We start from the raw sequence: 724 nt of genomic DNA, 5'->3' as shown, positions 1-724 counted from the left end.
ATGTTCATTTAATGTATTATTTAACAATATGTAGTGCACATCCAAGAGTGCATGTTGCATAATGTGTATTAAATATCTGTTACTGTTAATGTGTGTTTGTCATACCCTCACTGTCGATAAAGCTCTGTAATGCTTTAAAGGATCCCGACTGTCGCGGTTCATGGGTTTCATCCTCATCTTGATCTCTTTGCAGCATCCGATATACTTCGGACTCCTCTATATTGTTAAGTTTCCTGGGACTACACACACACAATTTCAATGTAGGATCCAACTGGATGTTATATTTCAATAAACAATGATAACAGAGCAGTGGTTCCTGATCAGCTCAGCGCTATACTGACAATACAAAAATACCCATGTTCTGATCATTAACTGATTTGAATTCCGGATCAGGTATGAAGTGTTGAACATTCACCTTTCTGGTTTGCTATGGATGAGGCCCTTGAGTTGCCCTTGTAAGGCGTCCTGGATATTGCCTGAAGAGTAAAGGCCAATAGGGGAGTTGTAGGTTGGGCTCACCACCTGACGTGTTTCATCGATGTTGGCTGCGGCCACAAAGGGTGAAGCCTTTTGATTATGGCTTGTTCCTACTGGTCTGTAATCCTGTCAGGCAAAATTATAAGCATTAGATCATATCAAACCACATGATACAGATGGACATCATACACAAAATATGAAGACACATACTTGTCTCTCTGCCTCTAGGTTAATTTTAAATGGATGG

At 40.2% G+C, this 724-nt stretch overlaps 1 protein-coding gene across 1 annotated transcript in view; it reads right to left on the bottom strand.

The window, feature by feature from the left end:
- Positions 1-720, bottom strand: part of LOC107577659 (PDZ and LIM domain protein 3-like) — a gene marked incomplete at its 5' end in the record, with an annotated part of 21,858 nt that extends 21,138 nt beyond the window's left edge. Inside the window, 3 exons of the mRNA XM_016263710.1 lie at positions 106-239; positions 416-603; positions 688-720. Coding sequence (XP_016119196.1) covers positions 106-239; positions 416-603; positions 688-720 — 355 coding nt within the window. The remainder of the gene's footprint in view (positions 1-105; positions 240-415; positions 604-687) is intronic.
- Positions 721-724: the final 4 nt, after the last annotated feature.

The sequence above is a fragment of the Sinocyclocheilus grahami genome, unplaced genomic scaffold (assembly GCF_001515645.1).
Source record: "Sinocyclocheilus grahami isolate Dianchi unplaced genomic scaffold, SAMN03320097.WGS_v1.1 scaffold6775.1, whole genome shotgun sequence".
NCBI lineage: Eukaryota > Metazoa > Chordata > Actinopteri > Cypriniformes > Cyprinidae > Sinocyclocheilus > Sinocyclocheilus grahami.
This window is presented reverse-complemented; position numbering and strand designations above follow the sequence as displayed.